This window comes from Acinonyx jubatus, chromosome E3 (genome assembly GCF_027475565.1).
Source record: "Acinonyx jubatus isolate Ajub_Pintada_27869175 chromosome E3, VMU_Ajub_asm_v1.0, whole genome shotgun sequence".
Lineage (NCBI taxonomy): Eukaryota > Metazoa > Chordata > Mammalia > Carnivora > Felidae > Acinonyx > Acinonyx jubatus.
Window position 1 is genome coordinate 29,870,499 of NC_069398.1, and position 25,238 is coordinate 29,895,736.

General features: G+C 50.1%; 2 protein-coding genes and 1 non-coding gene across 5 annotated transcripts; 1 reads left to right on the plus strand and 2 right to left on the minus strand.

Annotated features, from left to right (window-relative positions):
- The first annotated feature begins 56 nt into the window (after positions 1–56).
- ATP5MF (ATP synthase membrane subunit f) lies at positions 57–10,589 on the plus strand. Its single transcript, XM_015079345.3, has 4 exons — positions 57–169; positions 8,267–8,374; positions 9,586–9,702; positions 10,454–10,589. The coding sequence occupies exons 1-4, from the start codon at positions 157–159 to the stop codon at positions 10,480–10,482; spliced, it is 267 nt and encodes an 88-aa protein (XP_014934831.1). The 5' UTR covers positions 57–156; the 3' UTR covers positions 10,483–10,589.
- A 1,524-nt stretch (positions 10,590–12,113) lies between these two features.
- Positions 12,114–25,211, minus strand: CPSF4 (cleavage and polyadenylation specific factor 4). Of its 3 annotated transcripts, none has more exons than XM_027042194.2 (8): positions 24,964–25,211; positions 23,497–23,547; positions 21,270–21,422; positions 18,734–18,829; positions 18,251–18,344; positions 17,038–17,110; positions 15,327–15,422; positions 12,114–12,474 (listed from the first exon to the last, which is right to left on the minus strand). In XM_027042194.2, the coding sequence occupies exons 1-8, from the start codon at positions 25,064–25,066 to the stop codon at positions 12,406–12,408; spliced, it is 735 nt and encodes a 244-aa protein (XP_026897995.1). In that variant the 5' UTR covers positions 25,067–25,211; the 3' UTR covers positions 12,114–12,405. The 3 variants fall into 3 exon arrangements, with proteins under 3 accessions (XP_026897995.1, XP_014934832.2, XP_026897996.1); XM_015079346.3 differs by having other exon boundaries at positions 15,327–15,497; XM_027042195.2 differs by having other exon boundaries at positions 15,327–15,419; positions 24,964–25,210.
- On the minus strand, positions 22,080–22,212 carry LOC113594609 (small nucleolar RNA SNORA70). Its single transcript, XR_003415012.1, has one exon. It is a non-coding gene; the product is annotated as a small nucleolar RNA SNORA70 (small nucleolar RNA).
- Positions 25,212–25,238: the final 27 nt, after the last annotated feature.

Genomic DNA, 25,238 nt, shown 5'->3' on the forward strand with positions numbered 1-25,238 from the left:
CTTTGCCCTTCCCCCTATGGCACACTTGCAGCTCCAGCCCCGCACCAGCCGCGACCTGCTTCCCATGAACCTTTGCTCCACGCTCCCGCGAGGGCGCGTGCTCCCTACCCAGCAGTCCTCGCGCGGCCCGGTACAGCGGACACCCAGGACTCCAAGATGGCGTCGCCCGGTGAGTACCTGTACCCGGTTAAGGTTACAAGATTGAGGGCAGGATCCGGGGTCCGGGGTACGGGGCTCAGAGCCGCACTGGGAGGGGAGGGGGCTGCGGAGCCGCCTGCCCTTCATTCAGGGCCTTCTCTGCGGCCTCACCGGAGGCGCACCGGACCCTTTGCTCAGGGTCCTGCACCATTCGACCCTTGTCCCCTCGCTCAGCCGCGCCGCCCGCCTGCCCAAGGGCCCATGTCTCTCAGCTGCAGCGGGGAGGGTGAGGGCAGCCGGGCGACGCGTTTGCAAATTTGGGAATGCACCACCTCCGGCTCCCACCCCACCCCCTCGCAGAAGTATCGTTATAGTTGTCCCCGCCGTCACCCAGGCGCTTTGCATTTGAATCCTACGCGCAGCTTCTGCCCTTCTTCCCAAAGCTGAAGCTCAAATTAAGCTCCCGGAGGAGCTAACACCCAGGATGGTGCGTGAAGCCACGTAAGGTTGGACGCATGCACATATGTTGAATGTGCGTTGAGTAGGCTTAGAGAGGTGAAGTGGCTTGTTCAAGGTCACAACTAGTGAGAGGGCTGAACTAGGATGCAAACCTAGGTGTCTGGGGCCTCGTGGTAAACTGAGCTTTAATTGCAAGTGTGGCCTTATGATCTGCAAGCTTTTCAGTGACGTGTGTATAAATCTACACTCATCGTACTGACTCACTTTTTTTTTTTTTTTTTTTTTTTGGTATGGAAACCATTTTTTAACCCTAGATCCTCACAGTAGCCTTGTCAGTAAGTCTCTGTCTGGAAGGTTGATCCCATTGTATTAAAGATGTGTTTGTTTAGAGAGCGCACGTGAACGGGGGAGGAGAAGAAAGAGAGGGAGAGAGAGAATCCCAAGCAGGATCTGTGCTGACAGCACAGAGCCAGTCTTGGGGCTCCATCCACAAACAGCGATCATGACCTGAGCTGAAATCAAGAATTCCCCGCTCGCTTTTACGTCTGGATTTGGGAGGCGTTGTGTCGTTTTCGGAACAATGGCTGTCAGTGGCATAACGGAGCTGTTACCTGGAGATGTTGAGATACAAAGGAAAACTAGAAAATACGTGAGGGAATATTTGCTGGGAAATTACTTGGTTGGAACCTGACCATTTTACCCAGCATCCTGGGAGTTGACGAATACTAACAGACCTACAAATGTCACTGGCTAGCAACGTAATTTTTAAATGGGGGGTCGCTGTCTTTCCATTGAAAGAGGCCAGTTTGTTGTGACCTTCCTAAGATGTAACCCATTTCTGGTTAATACCACCAGATTTACTTGTGAAAAATTGGTAAGGAAAAGCTCTTCATTTAACTGACATGGGAAGAAAACCTACAAATCAAGACAATATTTTTTTATTTCTGTAAACAGGTTATGAAACCGCATCAGATTCAGATTAATGTATTTGTAAGATTTAAGCTATTACTTTTTATGTCATACTGCCCTAGAGAATCCTAACCTGTTAAGCAGATTACTTTGTAGATCTATTCCTATTTTAAATACAGGAATGCAAAGGAAGGTACGTATTTTTAATGGAGAAGTCTTTGATTTCAGTTAACCAGACTTGTAATCAGCTTATTGTGAATGTTTCACCTTTGGCCACCTGTTTGAATTTAAAATCTACGATTGTAATTAAAGCTGAGTGAAAATTTACACTGAAAAAAAAAAAAAAAAAGAAAGAAAAAGAATTCCCTGCTCAGCTGACCGAGCCACCCAGGTGCCCCAATTTTAAAGGTGAAAATAATGGTCAGAGATGTGGTGTGGCCTGCCTGAAACAGAGTTGATGAACCCATGTGTGTCTTACCCAGTTTCTATATTCTTAATATCAGCATGGAGAAATGAAGAGGGGATCAGATGAGAATGATGCTGTTTTTCCCATCTGTAGAAACAGGCATGAGAATATCAACAGTGGTTGTGTTGTTTAAAACAGGATGACATGTGAAAAGGAAGCATTGAGACTTGGCATCTTGTTTAAGTAGAGTGGAGTGATGAGCACTGTGGACTAAGGACTAAACAACTTAGTACATGTAAGGTCCTTGAAACACTGCCTGGCCCAGTGCTAGTCATCTCAGCTTTCACTCTGTGACCACTGAACGGGGTCATGTCACTTCTGGTCCATCCAACAACACGACAGGTGAAGGGATTGAAGCCCAAGTCTCCTGAGTACTGATGATCATTTAGATGGTGTCTGTCAGGGGCGCCTGGGTGGCTCAGTCGGTTGGGCGGCCGACTTCGGCTCAGGTCATGATCTCGCGGTCCGTGAGTTCAAGCCCCGCATCAGGCTCTGTGCTGACAGCTCAGAGCCTGGAGCCTGTTTCAGATTCTGTGTCTCCCTCTCGCTGACCCTCCCCTGTTCATGCTCTGTCTCTCTCTGTCTCAAAAATAAATAAAACGGGGCGCCTGGGTGGCTCAGTCAGTTAAGCATCTGACTTCGGCTCAGGTCATGATCTCGCGGTCCGTGAGTTCAAGCCCCGCATCAGGCTCTGTGCTGACAGCTCAGAGCCTGCAGCCTGTTTCAAATTCTGTGTCTCCCTCTCTCTCTGACCCTCCCCCGTTCATGCTGTCTCTCCCTGTCTCAAAAATAAATAAATGTTAAAAAAAATAAAAAAAAAATAAAACGTTAAAAAAAAATTTAGATGGTGTCTGTCACCATAGCATAAAGCCACTAGTTTATTAACAAATATGAATTAACAGCATAGATGAAATTGGGTCAGCAAACTGTGGCCAATGGGCTAGATTTCCTGTGGTCTGTTTTTGTATGGCCTATGGACTAAGAATGATGTCGTGTGTGTGTGTGTGTGTGTGTGTGTGTGTGTGTGTGTGTGTGTGTTTAGTTTATTGTTTTTTGAGAGTGAGGGAGAGAGAGAATCCCAAGCAGGCTCTGCACTGTGAGCACAGAGCCCAATGTGGGTTTTGAACTCAAGAACCGTGAGATCATGACCAGAGCCAAAATCAAGAGTTGGACACTTAACCGACTGAGTCACCCAGGCGCCCCAAGAATGGTTTATAAAAACAAAACAAAACAAAACAAAACAAAACAAAACATCCAGCAACTGTGTTACAGAGGCTCTATCTGGCTTAAAATTTTTACTCTCTGGCCAACCCCTGGAGCTGGATTTAGCATTCAGAAGATACTTAGCATTTTCATGCCTCTTCATGTAGGTGGACAGTATGCTTCTTTGAAGTCATAAAGTCAGGCCAGGTAGCCACCTACCCTCCCAAAAACATGTACCCCTTTGTCAACCTTCACTGTAAGTCTGCCATGACCACGAACTGTGTGTGGTGTTGTTTCCACCTTCACATAGCCCATAGGCAGAAAGATAATTTCTTTCCATTTACTTAGTAACTAGGGGCACCTGGGTGGCTCAGTGTGTTAAAGCATCCAACCCTTGATTATGGCTCAGGTCATGATCTCACAGTTGGAGCCTTGCGTTGGGCTCTGCACTGACAGGACAGAGCCTGCTTAGAATTCTTTCTCTCTACCCCTCTCATTCTCTCTCTCAAAAATAAATGAACATTAAAAAAAATCTATTTACATAGTACCTAGAGCCAAGTACCAAGGTGAATGCTATTCTTTTTTTTTTTTTTTCAATATATGAAGTTTATTGTCAAATTGGTTCCCATACAACACCCAGTGCTCATCCCAAAAGGTGCCCTCCTCAATACCCATCACCCACCCTCCCCTCCCTCCCACCCCCCATCAACCCTCAGTTTGTTCTCAGTTTTTAAGAGTTTCTTATGGTGAATGCTCTTCTTAACCTTATCTTACAAAGGACGAAACTGAGGCACAGAGGGCAGTAACTGGTCCAAGGGCACACAGAAGTGAAGAGCCACTAAACCCAGAATACTTGACCCCTGAGTCTACTCTGTTCATCACTGCACCACTGGTAGAGTGCAGAGGGATGTGCGGCACTGCAGAAGTGTTGGGGGAGGGTTCCAGTATGACTGCCTAAAGACTGAGGTCTTTGTCTTCCATTAAGAGAAATTCTTGGAAAAAGTATAGATGCATCTCTGATGAATCTGTTCATCTCCTGGAGTTTTGTGATGGTGCTGTGTTTGGCTTTCCTTAAGCCTAATGTGATTCCCACCCCCCACCCCCCCATGCTTATAAATGTTTAGTTTTTGTTAAGGAAACACTCTATATGTCTAAATATATAGAAAAATAAATTTTTAATTGTTGGCCTTTTCTCCTGTGATGTGCCAAGGCACCATGCCAGCCCCTGAATGTGGTCATGATGTGAGTATGTTTTCATAGTTAAAATACGGTGTTTCTTGGGGCGCCTGGGTGGCTCAGTCCGTTAAATATCTGACCCTTGGTTTTGGCTTAGGTCATGATCTCATGGTTCCTGAGATTGAGCCCTTTATCGGGCTCTGTACTGACACTTGGAATTCTCTCTCCCTCTGTCTCTGCTGCTCTCCAGCATGCACTCGCTCTCTCTCAAAAAAACAAAAACAAAACCAAACAAAAAAACAAGCTTTTTTTTTTTGTTTTTTCAATTTTTTAATGTTTATTTATTTTTAAGAGAGAGAATGTGAGTGGGGAAGGGGCAGAGAGAGAGGGAGACACAGAATCTGAAGCAGGCTCCAGGCTCTGAGCTGTCAGCACAGAGCCCGACACGGGGCTCGAACTCAACCGAGAAATCATGACCTGAGCCAAAGTTGGACATTTAACTGACTGAGGCACCCAGGTGCCCCAACAAAAAACTTTAATGGAAAAAGTGTTTCTTTTGTACATCTCCCCCAACGTGGTCCTATTATTAAAATCATGTATATTTTTAATGTATTTTTTATAATTTTATTTTTAAATAAATTTTTTTTTTTCTTGAGGGAGACCATGGGGAGGGGCAGAGGGGAAGGAAGGGAGAGAATCCCAAGCGGGCTCCATGTTCAGTGCAGCACTCCACACGGGGCTCAGTCCCGTGACGGTGAGAACATGATCTAAGCCGAAACCAAGAGTTGGACACTTAACCAACCAGCTGAGCCATCCAGGCACCCCTTAAAAGCATTTTTAAACTTTATTATGGAAGATTTCAAATACAAAGGAAACGATAATGTAATGAATGCTTTATACTCATTACCTAGTGTCAACAGTTAGCAACATTCTGCCATTCTAGTTCCATCTATACCTTTCTCATGCACTCCCCACCATGTATTCATATTTAAAGCCAGTTGGTTTTAGAATGACATGTTTGTATTCCTCACTGCATGCAAGAAGGCTTTGAGACTGTCGCAAAGGTATGGAGTATGTTAAGAAGAAATGTGGTATAGTTATCCCTGAACTAAATAAAGCCTCCTGATCCAAGTGAAGACAGAAATGGCATGTAAGATGTGTACTATTAAACTTACCTAGGAATAGCTTGGACAGGGTGACAGAGAAAGGTAATCATTCTCGAATGACATTATTGTTTGCTGTTGGGTTAACATCATAGACACTAAACTCTCCAGCAGAGATTTGGTTCATTTGAGACTGTCTCATATTTCAAAAATACTGCCAGACTAATCAGTTCTCTGCACAGAACTAAAGGGTGTGATTAATCCCTGAAGTTCTTTATGCTTAAAATGTACTAAAGTTTGGGGTGCCTGAGTTGATCATTCGGTTCAGTCTGACTTCAGCTCAGGTCATGATCTCACGGTTTGTGGTTTGAGCCCCACATCAGGCTCTTTGCTGTCAGCGCGGAGCCTGCTTTGGATCCTCTGTCCCCCATCTCTCCTGCCCCTCCTCCCTATTTCTCAAAAATAAGCATTAAAAAAAAAAACAAACCCAAAAATGTATTAAAGTTTGGTTTGTATGCCATTTCTTTCTCTACCTTTGTCTTTTGTTTGTTTCACCTTAGTGTAGGTCTTTTTTTTTTTTTTAATTTTTTTGGAATGTTTATTTTTGAAGGAAAGAGAGACAGAGTCCGCAGGGGAGGGGCAGAGAGAGGGAGACACAGAATCTGAAACGGGCTCCAGGTTCTGAGCTGTCAGTTCAGAGCCTGACATGGGGCTCAAACTCACTAACTGCGAGATCATGACCTGAGCCCAAGTTGGTCACTTAACCAACTGAGCCACCCAGGCGCCCCTAGTGTAGATCTTAATGACATTTCAACAATAATATTAACAGTTGACAGTTCTGAGTACTGTTCGAAATGCCTTTTTTTTTTTTTTTTTTTTTTTTTTAAAGAGAGAGAGAGAGGGTGCAAGTAAGGGGTAGAGAGAGAGAAAGTAAGACTCACCTGAAGTGGGGCATGAGCTCACCCAATGTGGGACTCGAACTCATGAACTGTGAGATCATGACCAGAGCTGAAGTCAGATGCTTAATTGACTGAGCAACCCAGGCACCCCAAATGCTTTTACATAGATTCTCATTCAGTGCTTGGAATAGCCATTTAATAGACAAGGAAACTGGAGCTCGGAGGTTATATGGGAGGGTAGTGCTAGTGCTTGAGATAAGGAGGGGGGAAGGAGGCCTTTTAGGACATAGCATTTAAGTTGAGATAGCCATGTGGTGGCTTGGGAGCACTGCACATACCAAAGCCCTCAGGTGAATAAGCAGAAAGGGGCCTGACTGAAGTATGGTGAATGGATGAAATGGTTGTCTGGCGATAGAATGTTGGCTTCTGAGGGCAAGGCTCTTGTCTGCAGTCAGTGCTGTACCCACAGTGCATAGCATGCTGCCTGACATACAGTAGGTGCTCCATATTTGTTGGATGAGTCTAGATGGAAGGTTGGGGCCAGTTTGTTTGGGACAGGCAGTCTAAACCATGACCCTAAAGCTATGTATGCAAGTCATAGGCTTGTGCCTCCACTTGTCACCTGTGGCTTATTGACAAACACTCAATCTGGTCCATCTGGGCCAAATGTCTGCTTTTCCAGATGACCTATAGCAAGTTAGAAGCTGCCATTAAGCCTTGTATTTCTGTTTATGACCCAACAATCCTTGCCCTTGTTAAATGTTGGGAGATAATTGAGATCTGTGGGATTCCCCTTAGTGGACTCCTGAAGGAACTTTAGTCTTTCCTTGGATTCCCAAAATGGAGAAGAAACCTTTGAGTGATTTAATCTGGCTCCTTCGCTGGTCGGTCATCCTTAAGAAAGGACAGTAGTCTTTGACTCCTTACCCTGAAGAGGATACCTGCTCAGCAGCTTTTTAAAGTTGATCTCTATGGGGAGGATGGAAAGGGAGACCATTCCCTTACTTAAAAAAAATTTTTTTTTAATGTTTATTTATTCTCTGAGAAAGAGAGCATGAGTAGGGGAGGGACAGAGAGAGGGAGACACAGAATCAGAGGCAGGCTCCAGGCTCTGAGCTGTCAGCACAGAGCCTGACGTGGAGCTCAAACTCATGAATCGAGATCATGACCTGAGCCGAAGTCGGACTCTTAACCGACTGAGCCACCCAGGCGCCCCGGACCATTGCCTTCTTATGAGCATCTGAACATTCCCGGTTCTCCCCCACTGTGGTCTTCCCCCGTCCCCCTCCTATTTTACTCTTAAGCTGAGATGAGTACAGTATGGCCTCAACCAGGAGCCCTTGTCATCTCTGTCCCCAGACTCTCATTGGAATATTTTCTGGGGCCCAGTGGATGATTTGGAGTGGTTTGTATTAAGTCATTTGACATCTGTGGTCCCAGGTTGGTTTCTTGAAATAGAAATCGGATTGTCTTGATGACCTGAGGTTGAGCACTGCCTCAGCTCCCTGCATGCCGTGTGACCTTGGCCAATTGACCCAATTTCTCTGAGCCAGTCTCCCCTACCCCTTATAAAATAAAGGCATCAGCCACCTGCTGTGAAGATTCAGTGAGCTGATACATGTAAATATTAGTTTTGCAACAGTTTTTTGGTCCTCCACTTTACTTTCTTCCTCATGGCCCATAGGTTGTTTTTACATAGTTACTGTTCTTCAGAATCTTGTTCATTAATACAGCTGTCGCTTTATACAGACTCTGACTTAAAATGAATATGGTATAATATATTTACTCATAACATTACCTGTGTGCAGCCTCTCTGTAGTGATCTTACTGAATGGTTGAAATAAGTGACATAGAAGGATGCTGTTTGTCTCACTGGAGATTTTTCAGTGTGTCTTTCTACTCTTCCTTTTTAGTACCACTGAAAGAGAAGAAGCTCATGGATGTGAAGCTAGGAGAGCTGCCAGGCTGGATACTGATGCGCGATTTCACCCCTAGAGGCATCGCTGGCGCATTTCAAAGAGGTCAGAGCCTATGGACAGGTGTAAACAAAAGCAAATGCCCAGGTCTCTTTTTGCCCTGAGCTCAGCCTGATAAGTTATGGAGAGGAGGACAGAGATGAGTGGTTAGCCCCTGGATCTCCGTGACTGGTCCTATCAGAGTCTGGCTCTAAGAGATTTCAGCCAAGAAAATGTTTTCTGCTGCTTGGAATCAGTACCACTGCCTTTGTCTTAAATATGTCTGTGAGCATTTTTACATCGTAAGATTTTCCTTAAAGAGGAAATTGAGTTTGAAGCATGGTAGCCATCAGTCTGTAATGTAATGCTCGTATCTCTGCCAGGCAACAAACTTCCAGGACGAATGTTTGAAATCATCTATGCTTCTGGCCTGTGCATGATCAGAATCAGTCCTGTGGAACCAGTGTCCTCATTCCAAGAATTAGACACCCACATCACCCCACGGGGACCTGTGTGGTCTCCAGCTTCCTGGGTGTGTGTGTGGTGGGGGTGGGGAAACCTTCCTTCCATTTTTCTTTCCAGTTCTGGCCACCCTGTAAGCTGGCTCTTGTGTGCCATGTTTCCTTCTGCCCTGAGGCCCTTCCTGAACCCAGATTAGAATACTCTGCCTTTTCCCCATACTTAGTTTACGACAGTCCCTGACTCCTCAGCCTGAGTGAATGTGGCCTGTTCATGCCCACAGCTCCCTGTACTGCTCCTTCACAGCTTCCCTCACAGTTGTAAACTAGGGCCTTCTAGGATGACTTCATTCTTTTTTGTCAACTAACCCATGAGCCCAGAGGGCAGAAACTTTCCTCACTGGTGGGGGTACCCAGGAAAGAGATGATCGCACAAAGCCTTCCTCTTCCCTGATAGGCTGACCCAGCTGGCCACAGCTAAGTGGCCCTTACTGGGGTTGGATTTTGGGTCAGAATTAGGGTAAGAAGATCGCACAGGGCTGGAGGTGAGGGTGAGGTAGGATCAAAGGCTAACAGGCTGAGCCAGAGAGCACAGGGGCAGAATCAAGGTGGGCCTGCCTAGTGGGGTCTTGTCCTGGGCTCCTGGGGCAAAACCCATGGGGCACTTGTGCTCTTCCCTTCATCAGCCGGTGAACTTAGGGGGTGAGTGGCTTCAAGAGCCACAGCAGGACTGGATCCCTGAATTTAAGCCAGCCTCCACTTTGCAGTGTGTGCCTCATTCACAGCAAAGCAAAAAGTGCCCTCCTCTCCTGTTTGCAGGTTACTACCGGTATTACAACAAGTATGTCAATGTGAAGAAAGGGAGCGTTGCTGGAATTTCTATGGTGCTGGCAGCTTATGTGCTTTTCAACTATTGTCGGTGTTACAAGGAACTCAGTGAGTGTCTCTCAGATTGCCTTCCCTTCAGTGGGGTTTCTCTCATCAGGGTGGTATTGGTTTGTGGTCAGGTTTACAAGTACATCATTCTACTGACAATTGAAAGATTGGGAGGGACTTGTTAGAATACAGAATGTAGGATGTTATTTTAAGTGAGAAAGTTGTGGCAAAGAGAAAATACACAAAAAGTGACATGAAGCTGGGATAACAGTAACACTTGGGAAGCGTTCTCTAAGGTACCGCAGGGCTCCGCGGAGCTTCATCTTCCCAGCAGCCAGCGCGAAGAGAGAAACAGGTTGAGTGGTACAATCCAGGGTCTGTTCAGTGCTCTGGAAGAGGGTGGCTTTTCCTGGTTCTAAGACCAGAGAGGATCTCCTGTGGTGGGAGATGCCCAAACAGCTCCAATGGCAGCCACGGACTGGGTTTCATGGGCGGTTTCTTACAGTGTCTGGCCCCTTGCCAGTCTGTGAAATCCAGGTGATGCTAGCTCTGAAGGCCAGAATCTTGGGGGCTTTTGAGTGTGTGTCCCTTTTGGGAAGGAAGAGGCTGGCCAGGCAGCAGATTAGCTCGAGATGCCTTTGTACCTCCAGGTCTGTGGATTCTGCCCAGATGCTGGCAGGCAGGTTCCGGGTTGTCTCCCGAAAGGAGTTCTCAGGACGCTTTTATGTGAATTTAGCCGCAAGCCCTCCTGTCGTCTTGTGCTTTCACTATACCTTACCTGAAACTTACCACCTTGCCTTTCTAACTTCAGAACATGAGCGGCTACGCAAGTACCACTGAAGAGGGCCCAGTATGGAGGCACATTCGGCATTCCTGACCGTGACCTTTGAATCCTTTCATATCCTAATTCAGAATTAATGTCCAATAAAAGATGACTGATACTCAGACTGCTTCCCTGGTGGAGCCATTTCCCTGCCCTCTAAGAGCTGGGGTTCTTGTGGAATGCCCAGCGCTTTGAATCCATGGGGGGCTTCCTACCACTGCTTTGGGGTCTCATCCCAGCTTACTGTAGGTGGGGGTGTCATCTAGTTAAGCCTGTCAAGTGCCCAGAGGGGTTTCCCTGCTCTTTGCTTTGAATGTTGCATACTTCTGGCCTCTTGTCGGCTGATGGTTTTACATCTACGGAACTGGGGAACTGGTGCCCGGAGTTCTTAAGAATGCCTTCCCCTCCCCAACCTTTCTGCATTTCTCAGGCCACAGAACCTGTAGGAAGTCCAGTGGGATGACTCAGGGGAGCGAGGGAAAACACAGGCCCTGACAGAAGCTCACAGCTGCCCATTTCCAGCACCTTCATCCTTACCCTTCATCAAAGGTCTTCAGTAGGGGTGCCTGGGTGGGTCAGTTGGTTAAGCATCTGACTTCAGCTCAGGTTATAACCTCACAGTTTGTGAGTTCAAGGCCTGCATCAGGCGCTGTGCTGTCAGCACAGAGCTTGTTTCAGATCCTCTGTCTCCCCCCTCTACTCCCCTCAAAAATAATAAACATTTAAAAAAAAAAAAAAAAAGGTCTTCGGTAAAGTGATATGAGGGCCAGAATTGGCCTCTTGAGAGGTGTGTGGTAAGCACATATACGGCATGGAGTCTAAGGGGTGAGATGCTGCAGCTAATTATCTCCTAGAAGATCCAAATTTGAATAAGCAAGTATCATCCAGCATCTGAAATGAAGGAGACCTATGTGGCTGTTCCAGAGGCTGAGCTTCCAGACTTCAGCTGCCAGTACAGAGGCCCTTCCTTCCTTCCAGCGGGTTCACGTTTGTTGAAAGGGGACAAGCAAACTCTGGTATGGAAGCTTTGTGCCAGGCATTGAGCGCAGCCAGGAGCAAGAGTCCTCTCCTTGGTGTGGGTCCCTGAAGTAACCAGACGCAGCGTAAAAAACAAGCTTTAATCGATCTCATAAAAATTGTTCTTGTAACTGAACTTGAACAGGCCCACTTGCCCAGCAGGCTGCAGGTGACAGTCTCACATTTCCAGGTTCAGGGACAGGAGGTAGGTGCACAGATAGACTGTGTCATCGATTTACTGGGTGGTCTGCAGCTCCAGCTTAAGGCATACCTTCAGCCATGCCACTGATAAGGAGGCACTCCAAGGAAATGAGCCCAGAACAAAAAGTCCCTCACACTTGAGAGCCCTGTGCCCTTCCTCTCAACCACTGCCACCTCGGAGCGGGGCCCAGTCATAGAGACAAGGAGTGCACTTAAGTTTGCCCCAAGGGGCCGCCTCATTCAAGTCACAGGGACAGGCACAGGTTCTGAATTCAGCAGGATGTGGAGGAAGCAGGCATGACCAGCTTTAAATGATCCAACAGCCCCTGGGGTCACCAAGAACTGGTGTTTAATGAGGCCTCGAGGGGAAGGGCTGCCTTCCCTACAGACTGCTTGGCAGGAGCCCTTCCCCACTGCTTCCTCCCCTCCCCAGAGGGTGGTGTGCAGGGAATTGCGGACAGGTGTCCATGCCGAGACAGACATGATGCCGACTTGACCAAACTGGAGCACTTGTCCCCTTTTAAAAAAGTTTACAGCAAATAGTAGGGAAACTGTCACGTAGCCCCTCAGAATGATGAACCCTGGCGTGCTTGCCTGCCTGCTCCAGCCAGAGTTGCACCAACACTGGCGTTAAACAGTTAAGTGCACGCTCCCAAGGATGGCCCAGGGTGGTCCCCGAGAGTGGGGACCCTTGGGCTGCTCTGAGCTGGCTCCAGCTGCTGTCACTGTCCACTGAGAAAGGCCAAGTGGCCTTTGGTGCATCTGTTGGCGTAGTGTCCTTTCTCGCCACACTGGGAACAGCAGGGAGGGAGGGAGGAGACAAAAAAACAACACCGTTTTCAAATGCAATTTTCAGGTAAGGTAGCACCTGCCAAATACCAGGTTCGGTATGGGGACTCCAAAATTCTCAGTCATCCAGACTTTCATTCAGACACAACGAAGAAACTCCAAAGGTATCACAGAAACTGCAGAAACTCCAGGAACTCGGCAGATGGAAGGGGGCTGCACAGCCAGAGGGTGACCTGAGAGCACACAGCAGGGGTTTCTGCAGGCTGGGCCCACGTCAAACATGGGACCTATCCATGGAAGGTCTGTCGTGGGTGGCAGGATGAGGAGAATCCCATGGGAATCGAGCTCCCCCACCTGCCTGGGGACCAAGCCCCTCTGGAAGGCTGGCCAGTCACTTACCTTTCTGAGGCACTGTCTGAAGACGGGAGGCAACAAGGTGAGAGAAGCCACAAGGCTCCTTTCCCAACTCGGGGAGTCATTGGCATGGACACGGAGGGTGGGCTGCACCCACAGTTTTCCTGCCTGCCTCTTGCACCTTTGCCTAAGCTACCCCCCCCCGGGGCAAGTTTTGGTTACAGGATCAGAGAGATGGGACAATGGTTAGAATTGGATGAACAGACCCAGAAAATCACTTGAAAAATCTAGCAGACTCTGACCTGTCCCAGCTCTGATTTTCCAGGCCCTGCCTTAGCTTCTCTTCATTCATTCTTTTCACTCCCCAAAAAGAAAGGAACTAAAAGGTAGTGAATGACAGCCTCAAGCATGGGACAAGGGTCAGGAGACAGGTAGGAGCACTCACCCTGCACTAATGCACCCAGTGCCTTCCCAACCCCAGCTTCCTCACCCTGGAATGCCCAGATCTCTCGTCTGCTCTATCCCCCTGACCCCACAGTGCCTGTGTTTTCCAAGGCTGTCTGATATGTATGTGTGACTTTGGATGAGTGGTCTGTGGAGCTGCCGGCTGACCCTCTGGTGAGATCACCAGAGGGAAGGGCTCACTGGGACCCTGCTCACAGCACCTGGCATGTCTGTCAGCTTCCACAGCTGGCTCTGGAGAACCCAGGATTCCTACAAGGTGTCTTGAATATCAACTATGAAGGGCCTGACGTGAGAAGAGGTTGTTGGGTTCTGGCTACACCTTTGTAAGTTCCAGGACTTGGGAGAGCTGGCTTCAAAGGCCTCGCTGCAGAGTCCTGGGGGAGGGTGGGGGCGAGGGGTGTCCAGAGAACAGCTACAATGCCTCTGTTTCCTCGTACTTGACGAATGACTGGTCAGAAGCTGTCTGTTCTCTCCTCACCTGGGAGGGCTCAGGCTCAGAAATCTCTGAGGCATTCTGTGAACCCAAGTGCACATTTAACTTTAGTTAAAGCACCTGGGGGTGCTTGGGGGCACCTGCCTTCCCCTCCTTGCAAAACACAAACCCCTCCTGGGTAACAGCAATAACAGTCTTGGTTCTCTCAGTAGAGCTGGCCCAGGGCAGGTGCTCAGTGAGTGAGTGATGGCTGTGGGAAGTGGCTCAGCCTTTCTTGAGAGAAAGTTCTAGGAACAATTTAAGCTAAGCGTATGCCCCTTGACTCGGACCTTCTACTTGTAGGTATGGATGCTGCTATCAGACTAGAGCTCACAGAGGTCTAAGTGTCAGATTCAGCATGGTTTTTAGTAACAAAAACTATAAACTGCTATCCACAGAGAACTGGGAAAGTAAAATGCAGTTATATTACACAGCCAGTGAAACAGATTACATTCACATATGACATAGTTCAATCCACAACATAGTATTAAGAAAAAGAGACTATAGAAAGTTATACATACTAGGGCCCTATGTACATTAAAATGTACTTTCATTGTGCTTATGTAAGTTTGGCACAGCCGTTCTCTAAGTGGGGTCCCCATGGGGCCTGAAGGAACACCAAAACCAAAAATCATGACAACACAGCACACTAAGTCAAGTGGCTGTTTTAGGAAAGGTGGGAATAGAGATAACACTGTGTACCTGAAACATATCTGTCCTCTAAATGTTTTTACAGAAAGCGTGTACTAATTCTGTATTTTGTAAAATACTGAAATCTGAAGTTTTTGTAAGCCTAGTTCTACTATCAGTTGTTTCTGCTGACTTCCCTCAGTGGGGTTTGCTTCCTTCTAGGTTTTGTGATTTTTGATTATGAACTCATTCTTCGGAACTTTAGCTGTGGGAATTCTGTGTGGTTGGGCTGAGAATAAATTCCTCATAGAGCCAGATTCCAGGGGCCCACATTTGGGGCTGTTTCCGATTAGAAAATTCAAGTCTGTATAGCCTTCACCAAGGGTGTGCATACAGCCCCAATACCCACGAAGGGACCACTGGTGACTATGAAGTCTCAAGGCACTTTTCTCCCCCCTTTCCATCCAGAGCCAAGAACAACACAAGTTTTCTAGCAGGACTTTTAAAAGTTTACCCTTCCCCTGAGCGTCCCACTCTGTTCAGGGGGATTCTAGTCTGTTTTTTTCCTGGGTGGTAAAGCTGTCCCTCTCATTCAGGTATGCTCCCTTGTGGATGTGAGGACATCCAGAAGCTTCAGGGCTTACTCCCTTCCCTTAACCCATGCTTCCACTTTGTTACTGGCCTCTGGAAGATTCCCCTCCCTTTCCTTCAAACTCTGTCCTTGCATTCAACAGCATGTGTGATCGTTCTGTTGGCCCTGGTGTGTTGTGGAAGGAAGCAGCATGGTCTCTAGCCCACCAGAGCAGCCCATTGTCACTTTTATGGTCAGCAAAAACATAGATGTTTTCATTTTTCAAAATTAACTGTCTGGGGAATGAGGGAACAGCCCCTGACTGTGAAGACCCTGCCCCATCCCCCAGCCCCAGGACTCACCTTGTAACAGGTGACCTGCTCCAGCGGCCGGGGTCCCCGGTTGCCTGCGCTGCTGTTTTGACTCTGCATGACCCCGATGACCTGCGGGGCTCTCTGCTGATTGGGAGAAGAGTTCTGACTCGTTAACTGGATCAAGGAGGACGACCTTTGTAATGGCGGATTGTTACTTTGCTGGAAAGAGTTACACAACACGGTTTTACTGCGGAAAACACGTGCACGCAGACTACCAACGGGGACAGGAAAAAAGAGGGCGGGACTGCTCCCGCATGACCAGCAGGAAGAAGGGCTTCCGCGGTGGCCCTGCTCAGGAGAGCAGCCAGAAAAGAAACATCTGGTGATGATGGCAGGAGCCGCTGCCCGAAAAACACCATGCAGACACACAAAAACGAAAAATAAAAGTAGAAAACAAAACACCAAAGAGACGAGGAGGTCTCTGGGGCAGCAGGGCGAGGGCATGAGCAGGCCTTACTTTTGTTTCTGAGGTTCTAGCTTCAGGTCAGGATGAACGCTTGGTTCAGCCAGATGTTTAGCAGCCTACACGGCGAGCAACAGTCACAGAAAAACAGTTGGAGGCTGACGTGCTGACCTGCGGTCTAGGGGCTGAGAGGGCCCTCCACTAGGGAGTCATGTGAGCAAGGGGGACGGGGGGCTCGGGGCTCGGGCCGGATAGCTAGGCCACCTCCTAACCAAGAGGGGTCCCGGCTCGGCCTCCGCAAATATAGGAGCACTGAGCTAGAAAGCCCCAGGTTGTCATGGCTGTACCCACACCCAGTTCCTGGCTTTGCGAGGAGTTCTGAGTCGTCCCACAGCCTCCTGAGGGTGGGGGTCAGTGCAGTGGGGCCAGGGGTGGGGGGGCATGCCCCCTACCAGCTGCTCAGCCTGTAGCAATGAAGGATGAGCAGGGCTTTGGCAATGGGGTCAGAGTCCAGCCAGGTAACAGGTAAGGATTCAAGATCAGTAGGCGGGTTTACTCAGCCTGTTGAGACCCTGCTTAGTGCACCTGGCCAGCCCTTCTTCTGGGCCCCCAACCCTTGACTCCCGGGTGCCCTTGGTTTCGGGGGTTGCTGCTGCAGATTCCCACTTGTCTATGGCATCTCTCCCTCTCCTCATGCTTGAGGGGATCAGCCCATTGTTGGGTTGTGGGACCCCCTTGTCTAGAAAAGTGAAGCCAGCTGGTCCTTCAGCTCTGTTCCCAGCCTGTCCTGCTAGGAACCTCCACTCAGAGCGCTAAGGGTACTGGCAGGAGAACCAGTCAGCCTCAGTTCTGCTCCCCAGCTGCTCCTGCCCAGCTGCGGGACCTCAGACGAGGCCCTCCCTCTAGTTTGTTTTCCTGTTTGAAACAGGCAAGGGCTGGAACCAGAAGCAAGCGCAGCAGACCCACGGCGCTCGCGCTGCCCTCCGCTCTGACCCCTGGGAGTGGGGGTGGGGGGTGAGGCGCCACTGAGGCACTCGCCAGGCAAGAAGGGGCGAGAAGCCAAGTGGGCATTCGGCTCTAGCAGACATAGCAGAGAGCCCTCCACCTCTACAGGGAGATGCAAACCATTCTGCTCCCTGAATTTTCTGCTGGAACTCAGGGTGACTCCCCTCCTGTCCCACCTCCTCACTGCCTTCTCACACATCACCAGCCGGGGCTGTGGCGGACCGTGCACCAGGGCAGGCAGTGCGGGGGCCGGCAGCACTACGGGGCCAGGGAGGGGCAGGGGCACAGTACCTTTGTCGGAGGCTGCGTCTGCTGTGGCAGTGGGGGCTGCTCGGTGGTTCCCATCGGCAGTTCAAATCGAGGGCTGGTCACCCCGCAGCCACAGGGGATGAGAAGAAGAGGAGAAGAGGGGATGAGAGAGGGGCCATGCCAGGAGGTATTCCCAGGAGATCACAGGCAGCCTCTGCCCAAGCACAGAGCAACTCACCCAGATGTGGGGAGGGTGACGGCTCTCAGCTCCGCCCCTGAAGCCTCCGGGGGACAGGGGTGAAAAGAACTGACTTGCCTGGGCAGCTCTGCCCACATGTAGCTTCGGGACCTTCACAAAGTGCTGCCTCCGGAGGGCTTTTTGTTCATGGGACCTCCCCCCACCGCCACATCCACTTCTAACTCAGGTGCCAGACCACCTCCGACAAGACACAATCCCGAGGGACACCCCGGCTGCCCCGCAAGCAGGAATCCCTGGGCCCCCTGCAGGCTCCTGGCTCTCATCCAGAAAGCAGCGCCAAGTCTGCAGCACCTGCCACCTGCCCACTGGGTGGCAGTGACCAGGATACCATGCTTCTGTGCAGGTGTCCGTGGGATGGACAGAAGCAGCCCAGGGTGGGGGGTGGAGGGGAACGACACTACTCTGCGGTCCCAGCGCCATCCCAGGGAGAAGTCCAACTCCACAACCACCCAAAGTGACAGATGTGCACTAAGGCCCAGGAGAGGAGCTCTGAGCCCTGCTGGGCAAGGTGAACCCCGCTTTAGAGGCTACGGACCTGCCTCAGACCAGGTGCCAACCCTACCACCATGTGACCGAGGCCAGTGGCTAAGCTCTGAGCCTCAGTGTTCCCACGCGCGAAATGGGGTCATCCTCTCTCACACACACTTGAGAGTTATACAAACTAGTATATGTGGAATCCCAAGCTCTGACTCCACAGAGGCCCCCAAACTGCAGTCTCCTTCCTTTAGGGCTCAGGTTCTTAACCAGAGGTCCCTTACAAGGCATGAGCTTTTCTCATGCACGCAGCCCAGCTTTCATCAGATCTATGACCCAGGAAAGGTTAAGTGTTGGGCTAGGCAGAGCCACCTCTGAGCTCAGGGAGCAGCAGTGACCCCTGCCCCAGGTCCTGTGGGGACACCACCTAATGATCAAAGCCCAGCTGGACCCAGGAAAGATCTAGAGGGCAGCAGGGCCTGGGGCAGGAGTGGGGTAGGGGAACAGGGTCTGGCTACTCACTGCATGAATTTACACGAGGGCCCCTCTGGGCAGAATCCCACGAGGTAATTCACACAGATGACTCTCCGTGTGTGCCGGTGCCTGCACAGGGGACCTGTGGAGCCAAGCGTCTGGGTCACTCAGACTCCCCTCTTCGGGGGATGGCCTCGTGCCCCTGTGCCAGTCAGAACCCTGCCTACACCACTGCCTGGGGTGCAGAGAGCAAGAGCAGGGCTTTAGATGCTGGCTCTGTCTCATATCCATTCACAAGGGACAGCAGGCAGGGCACACAACCTCTAAACCGATAGTTTCCTTACCGAAAATCTAGGTGAGAGTGCAGTCCACACAGGAGCTTTGGGAGGCTCGGGCGAGCTGAGGGTGTAAAAAAGCCTCACTAGCCCCAGATGCCTAACACCAGATTTTGCTGGGACAGGTAGAGGGTCATGTGGGGACAGGAAGTGAGGACCAGCGTCTTGCTGGGGGCCCAGCCACCCTGACACCTACCATGCTTGCAGAAGCCACGGTCGTACCAAGGGCAGTCCTTGATCTTGGACTCAGGGTCGATGTGCAGGAAGGGGCACTCCTTGTTGCTGCACTCCCCTGCAGGGAAAGCCAGACGTGCGTCCACCTGGGGCAGCTCCGGGACAGCCAGACCCAGACCCACCTCATGGCTCTCTTACCCAAAGTGGGTATCCTGGACACTGGGCAGGGGCCCAAATATGCAAAGGCACCAACTGAGAGCAGGAAATAATTGGCCTACCCTGGTGAGCCCTTCACATCTACTAGCCGGGACAGGCGAAAGGTCTGAGGATTCCACCTTTCAGAACAAACAGGGAAGATTTGGGAACTCAAGGCTGAAGTCCTGTGGCAGAATGTGATAAAGCCTTTATGATGACAGCTCCTCTTAGGAGCAACTGGACCAGCTGGCCAGTGGCATTGTTCACCCAACTACGGGATCCACCCCCTCTGCGCTTGCCCTCCCCGATCCATGTGACACACGGAAGGACAAGCTGATCACTGGTGGCCAGAGAACACGCAAATCCCTTTCCAGACCCGCAAGCCTCTATGTGGTCTAGCCTACTCCTCCCCAGGCTCCTCCACCCCCAGCCACATTGCCCCCCGCCCCACGTGACCGGCCCCTTCTTAGCCTTCAGATCCCAGCTCAGGTCTCCCCTCCTGAGAAAGACCTTCCTTGACCACTTAGCCTAAAGGAAAATATGGTCCTCATGTGGTCCCATTGCTGTTTATTTCCTTTAGAGTGCTTATTGCATGTCATTTTCTTTTTTTAATGTTTATTCATTCTTAAGAGTGAGAGAGACAGAGTGTGAATGGGGGAGGGGCAGAGAGGGAGACACAGAATCAGAAGTAGGCTCCAGGCTCAGAGCTATCAACACACAGCCTGACGCAAGGCTTGAACTCATGGACCGTGACATCACGACCTGAGCTGAATTCGGACACTCAACTGACTGAGCCACCAGGCGCCCCTTGCATATCATTTTCTTTTATTTTTTAATTTTTTGTTTAACATTTATTTATTGCTGAGAGACAGAGAGAAACAGAGTGCAAGCAGGGGAGGGGCAGAGAGAGAGGGAGACACAGAATGTGAAGCAGGTTCCAGGCTCTGAGCTGGCAGCACAGAGCCCGATGTGGAGCTCAAACTCACTAACGATGAGATCATGACCTGAGCTGAAGCCTGATGCTTAACCGACTGAGCCACCCAGGTGCCCCATGCATATCATCGTCAACTTTGTCTCACTGCTGTCAGCTGCCTCTTTCCCTGGGCCACCAGAACAAAAGCACCGCGGGACGAGAAATGGGTCTCTCCTGTTTACTACCGACACTCCAGTGCTGAAAGAGGACCCTCACTTGTGTCACAGGTAACAGAAGCTGCATGGTACATGTGCACCGGGGCGAGCTCTGTGGGGAAAGGGCAGGCAGGGAAGCATCAGAGGCAGTGGGGAGGTTGCCAGGCCCGGCAGGAATGAAGGAACCCAGGCCAGCCTTCAGGGGTGCTCTTAAGAGTCTTCCAGGAGGGCTGTCTCCTGCCTTTGGGTCCAGATGGGAGATGGCTTCCATGAAAAGGGGACACCCCCCTTCCAGTGCTGGTTCCAGTGCTGGTTTGGTGGTGGCGGGGGGGGGGGGGGGGGGAGTGCGGCTGGGAAGCCTGGGTCCTACTTCTGACTATCTGTGCATTGACTTCACAGCTTATGCTACCTCTACAAAAAAAGCCACAACTATCATAATAAACCAGCAGGGCATGCCTGTCGGGCTGCTGGAATAATTAATGTCTCCTAATGACAGTGCTTTGAAAGTGTGCTGCATGTCCAGTGCTCCCCAGCACCCCCAGCCCACCGCAAAGTATAGCAGGCTTCCAGCCCCCCGCTGAGCCCCTGCACAAGGCCAGCGGTCCCAGGACCAGAGCCCATCCTCATCCTGACCAACAGGGCTCCTTCCTGGGCAACCTCCGCCCACAACAGAGAGCGGTGGATTCTAGTTCCATCAGGGAGCATAAGAGCTCTGCTGAGCAGCCCCCTCTGCCCCCGCTTCTCCATGCAGTCCTCAGGACAGCCAAGGGCACATGTTCTCTACACAGCGAGCAAGGCAACCTCAAGGTGAGGGGTGGAGGTCTTGGCCACCACAAGACAGCCCCCTGTTTAGGACAGTCAAAGTAATACCTGGGATCGCACTCCCAGACAGAAGGAACCAGCTCAGACCTGGGGGGCAAGGAGTCGCCAGTCTGGAAGCAACAGCCGATATGAGGGAAAAGGTCAACGTGAGCAGAAACAAGGCCTCCCGCCAGCTGCACCCACCATGGGACCCTCAGTTGCCTCAGCTTCCAAAGAACTTGAAACTAGAGGGCCAGCTGAGGTTGGCAGGCACTGCGTGAGGTTCTCATGTGAAGCTGTAAAGATGGGAGTTAGCAGACACCATGGGCACCTGAGCAGCTGTTTATCCCCTCTGGGTCTCCGTTCTGGGTGCCTCTCCAGAGCTCCTGAGCCTGGATGTCCGAGTACAGAGAGGGGCCGGGCCATCTGCTTACCGAACTTGGAGTAGAAGTAGCACTCAGGCATCTTGGTCATGTCGTACTCGTGCAGGAACTCGCACTGGTCCCCCTTCTTGCACAGCCCCCGCAGCCAGTGTTTACACACAACCGTCTTCTCGCCACTGATATGGCGGAATGGGCACATGCCCCCTGCCAAGAAAGAAAGCGCACTGTGAGGAGGGCGGCGCCTTCACCCCACATTTCCCTGCAGTATCTGGGAGCAACATGTCCTGGGTGGCAGTGGTTGCCCCTGGCAGAAGGCAGTACATGGGCACACGTCTAAGTTTTATTACTTCTATATTTTCTATGTGTTTTGGAAAAACCTAACTAAAACATCAAACCATGCTTTCACAGATATTACTGTAAGATGGAAACTTTTTTTTTTTAAGATAGAAAGCAGGATTTATTGGTGGGCATAAATAGGGAGGGGTAGTGCTGAGATTCTCATGAGTGCAGAGCCCACCATTTGTCCAAGGGGCCACGATTAGGGATGTATTTGACCCCATAGCCATCTGGGATGAGCTGCTTTTCTGCCACCATGTCTTCAAATTCGTCTGCATTAAACTTAGTAAAGCCCCACTTCTTGGAAATGTGTATCTTCTGGTGGCCAGGGAACTTGAACTTGGCCTTGCGTAGGGCCTCAATCACATGCTCTTTGTTCTGCAACTTGGTACGGATGGACATGATGACTTGGCCAATGCAGACCCTGGCCACTGTGCCCTGGGGCTTTCCAAAGGCACCCCGCATGCCTGTCTGGAGCCTAGACTGGAGAAAGCGTGAGGCCAAACTTCAATGTCCACCAGAAAAAGCTGTCTCCGAGGTCCCTTAGGGCAACCCATACAATCAACAGGCTGTATAGACCACCAAGGAGGCTGCTGTTTGCAGGCACACCACACCGGGCCCCATGGGAAAAGAGCACAGTCGGCTTAATTGGCTGCAGTAAGATGGAAACTTAATAAGCCTTCGGGTGGTGGGGTAATAAGCTTATTTGTTAATTAAAGAATAGCTTTAGTGATACACAGACATAGCAAAAATTGTAGGGGTAGTTAAAAAAAAAAAAAAGATTGGGGTTTGGGAAACATGGCTCTAAGAAACAGAAGGTAAAGAGGATACCAGCAGAAGCCTGGACCCCAAGTGGGCTCCACCTCTAGTTATAAATGCCCACTTAGTCTCCAAGAATTAGGAAAGAAAATCAACTTCAGAATTGAAGAAATGCTCTGTATACAAACTGGCCTTCTGTGGCAGGAACTGAGCGACCAGCCACCCAGATGGGACAAAGCTGCACCCTTGGAAACTCGTATTTATTTTTATTTCATTTCATTTTATTATTATTATTATTATTTTTGGAAACTCATATTTCATTTATTTTTATTACTATTATTTTTTGGAAACTCTTCTTTTTTTTTCTTTAAAAAAATTTTTTTTAATGTTTATTTATTTTTGACACAGAGAGAGACAGAGCATGAATGGGGGAGGATCAGAGAGAGAGGGAGACACAGAATCCGAAGCAGGCTCAAGGCTCTGAGCTGTCAGCACAGAGCCCAACGTGGGGCTTGAACCCATGGACTGCAAGATCACGCCCTGAGCCAAAGTCGGATGCTCTATCTCTCTCTGTCTTAAAAATAAATAAACGTTAAAAAAAAAAAAAAAAATTTAGTTTCCAAACAAATTTGCCTACAGGAAGAAAAATGCCCAGACCTATACATGGCATGTAAGGTCTCACCTGCAATCTGTCTCCTTATGAATCAATGGATGGTCTGGTTCCAGCAGCCTCTGTTGGAGCCTGGTTAGTATGAACAAAGCTCCACAGGACAGACTATTGTAGGGGTTTTTCATGAGAGGATACAGAGGACAGTGAGCTTGTGCAGACTGTAGAATCAGAAAGGCTTGGGTTCAGACACTGGCTCAGCCACTCACTAACTCTGTAATCTTGAAAAAGTGCCTGAACACCTCAATACTCACACCTTCTGCCTATGTCACAGGTCAGCTCGTGGCCACAGGGAAAGTGAGGTGAGAAGGCAGACTCAGAGTGAGGGTCCATCCTGTGTTTTAAATTTCAGGCAAAATACCCCATAGTGTTCCTAGCCTATCCAAAGCACAGTGATTTCATCTAGGGACACTGTTAGTCTGCAGCAAACCAGACCTGACAGCCTATAAGTCTGCTTGAAGGCTGGGTGGTGGAAAGCACCTCAGGAGGAATGTCGGGGAGCCAGTGATTTCTTACCTTTGCCACAGGCAGCTTTCAAAAAGAATTCGCAGACAGCAGCCCCTGACTCTGCAGAAAGGAAAACAGAGACATCAAACAAAGTGAGGTGTGACTAGGGACAGCTGAAAACACAGGGAGGGGACCCTTCTTGCCTTTAACCACAAAGGGTACAGGAAACGTTCTGGCAAAAAAATGCAAAGCCAGACCAAGACAGAAAAAAGCTGCTCATTTTAGCCATTCCCTGCAACATGAGACACATATGCGGGGACCAGTTATTCTGAGAACCTCCTATAAGCAAGATGCTTTCAAATGGCTGTGGAAAGGTTAGGGCATAAGATCACAGAAGTTAATTACCCCCAGTTCGGACATGGGATGGTCCAGAGGGCTAAGACTGTGCATGAGAAGTGTGGCCACTTGAGGGGAATGAGGCTACAGGGGGCTCTTCCAGGCCACAGACTGGTAGAACATGGATCTCTGACAGTCATAAAACACAACATAGGGAACCGCAGACCGAACCAGTCAAGAACACTGGAGAGCTCACCTGGTTTTACCAGGTACTGAATGGCCATAGACCAAGTGGTCTTCCACAAGTCCCTTCCCCCTCCCAGCCCTCAGCTGCCCCATCTGTGGATTGAACGTAATGACCTCTAGGCTTTAATGTTACAACATCAGATTCCAAGTGTGTCCAGAAAGGAAACAAGAAAACTGCTGGGTTTTTTTAAAAAAGTGCTAGACATGGGAGCACCACTTGGGTGGCTCGGTCAGTTAAGTGTCCAAGTCTTGATCTCAGCTCAGGTCTTGATCTCAAGATTGTGAGTTCAAGCCGGCATCAGGCTCCGTGCTGGACGTGGAGCCTACTTTAGAAAATAAATAAAAATAAAGTGCGAGACATCCACCTAAGTTGGGGGGTGGGGGAGCCAGGAGCTACCATCTGAAGGTGGAGAAGGAAGGGAGCTCAGGCAGCTGCCCAGCTGTGATGAATGACACAGAGTTGGGGTCCAGAGAAAAAGTGAGGGATAGGCTCCCAGGGGGGCAAGTCTCAGAAGAATGGAGCTTGAGTGTCTAATTGGGAATCACCTACAAAGAGGGACAGGTGGTCCTTCCTCCAGCAAGACTCCTCCAACCGCCCAGTACTGATGAAAGCAAGAAGAGGGTGCTGAAAGTGGGGAGCAAGTGGAAAAGGTGGATATCTAATTATTTTCCTTTATTTGGGGGAGTGAAGTAATTTCCAATCCAGGACACTCGCTTTCATTCAAGAATTATTTGAACAGCCAGACATGGTTCTGCCCTCCTGAAGGTTGTATTGGGACAGCCCCAGGGGATCAAAGATCCAAGAAAGGGGGGCTCCCGAGCCTGAAGGGGGTCCCAGAATGGGGAGGAAAAGAGTCCCAGGCCCGATGGGGAGCAGGCCCCGGAACCGAGGGAGAGGGGTCCCGGGGCAGAGTCGGTCGCGCCCCTAGCCCGCAGCCCCGGCCCCGCGCTCACTGTCCATGCCGGGGAAGGGCAGCGGCTGTGCCCCGAGCTGCTGCTCCACTGCGATCTCCAAGTCGAACTTGATGTGGTCCACGCTGGCGATGATTTCCTGCATGGCGGCGGCGGCGGCCACACCGGCCCGACTACCCCTGAGGTCCCTCGCCACCCTCACACCTCTACCCGCCACCGGCCCCACCGCTCACGGTCCTCCGCCTCGTCTCGCCTCGCCTCGCCGCCGCCGCCGCCGCCGCCCGAGGGATGCCGGGAGCTCCCGGAGCCCGCGCCGG